Below are 523 nucleotides of genomic sequence, written 5' to 3' on the forward strand. Positions count from 1 at the left end.
GTAGATATAACATTAGACACACGAGGGACACGCCCACAGAGTCCGGCAGCCAATCAGGTTACAGAACGCAGTTTCTCTCTTTATTGGATCTTTTCAGTTACAGATAAATAATTTGCTTAAAAAAAACAAAAAAAACAAAATGTAAATTGGGGGGATCCGATGAGGAGAGCGCAGGAGGGGCCCCGGGGCCCACCGCAGCTGGAAGCTGTACACCAGCCACGTCCTTCCCTGAGAAGCCAGATAGTGACAACCTGCGGGCCCCGTCACTAATGTCCTTATCTGGTGACACCATCCATGGACGCTTGCCGTAGCTTCCTGTTACAGGAGGAGGGAAAGTGGGGAAGTATCTGCGCGGTGACAACGCGCTGGCTCAGTTGCCTTTACGCTGCGGCTCGTTGTCACCCAGCCGGGACTTCAGATGATCTTTGTAGGATAAAATGTCTCCGTTCCACTTTGTCACCGATTGTTTCTCATATACCCAGATTTCCTGAGCCACCTGCAGCCAAGCACAACACCGAGGGGT

The 523-nt window shown here is 51.2% G+C and overlaps 1 protein-coding gene across 1 annotated transcript in view; it reads right to left on the minus strand.

Moving 5' to 3' along the window:
* Positions 1-351: 351 nt before the first annotated feature.
* LOC108803898 (ATP-binding cassette sub-family F member 2-like) overlaps positions 352-523 on the minus strand; it is a 1340-nt gene continuing 1168 nt past the window's right edge. Inside the window, exon 3 of the mRNA XM_018575690.1 lies at positions 352-496. Coding sequence (XP_018431192.1) covers positions 371-496 — 126 coding nt within the window. The 3' untranslated portion in view covers positions 352-370. The remainder of the gene's footprint in view (positions 497-523) is intronic.

This window comes from Nanorana parkeri, unplaced genomic scaffold (assembly GCF_000935625.1).
Source record: "Nanorana parkeri isolate BGI_ZX_2015 unplaced genomic scaffold, ASM93562v1 scaffold4407, whole genome shotgun sequence".
Lineage (NCBI taxonomy): Eukaryota > Metazoa > Chordata > Amphibia > Anura > Dicroglossidae > Nanorana > Nanorana parkeri.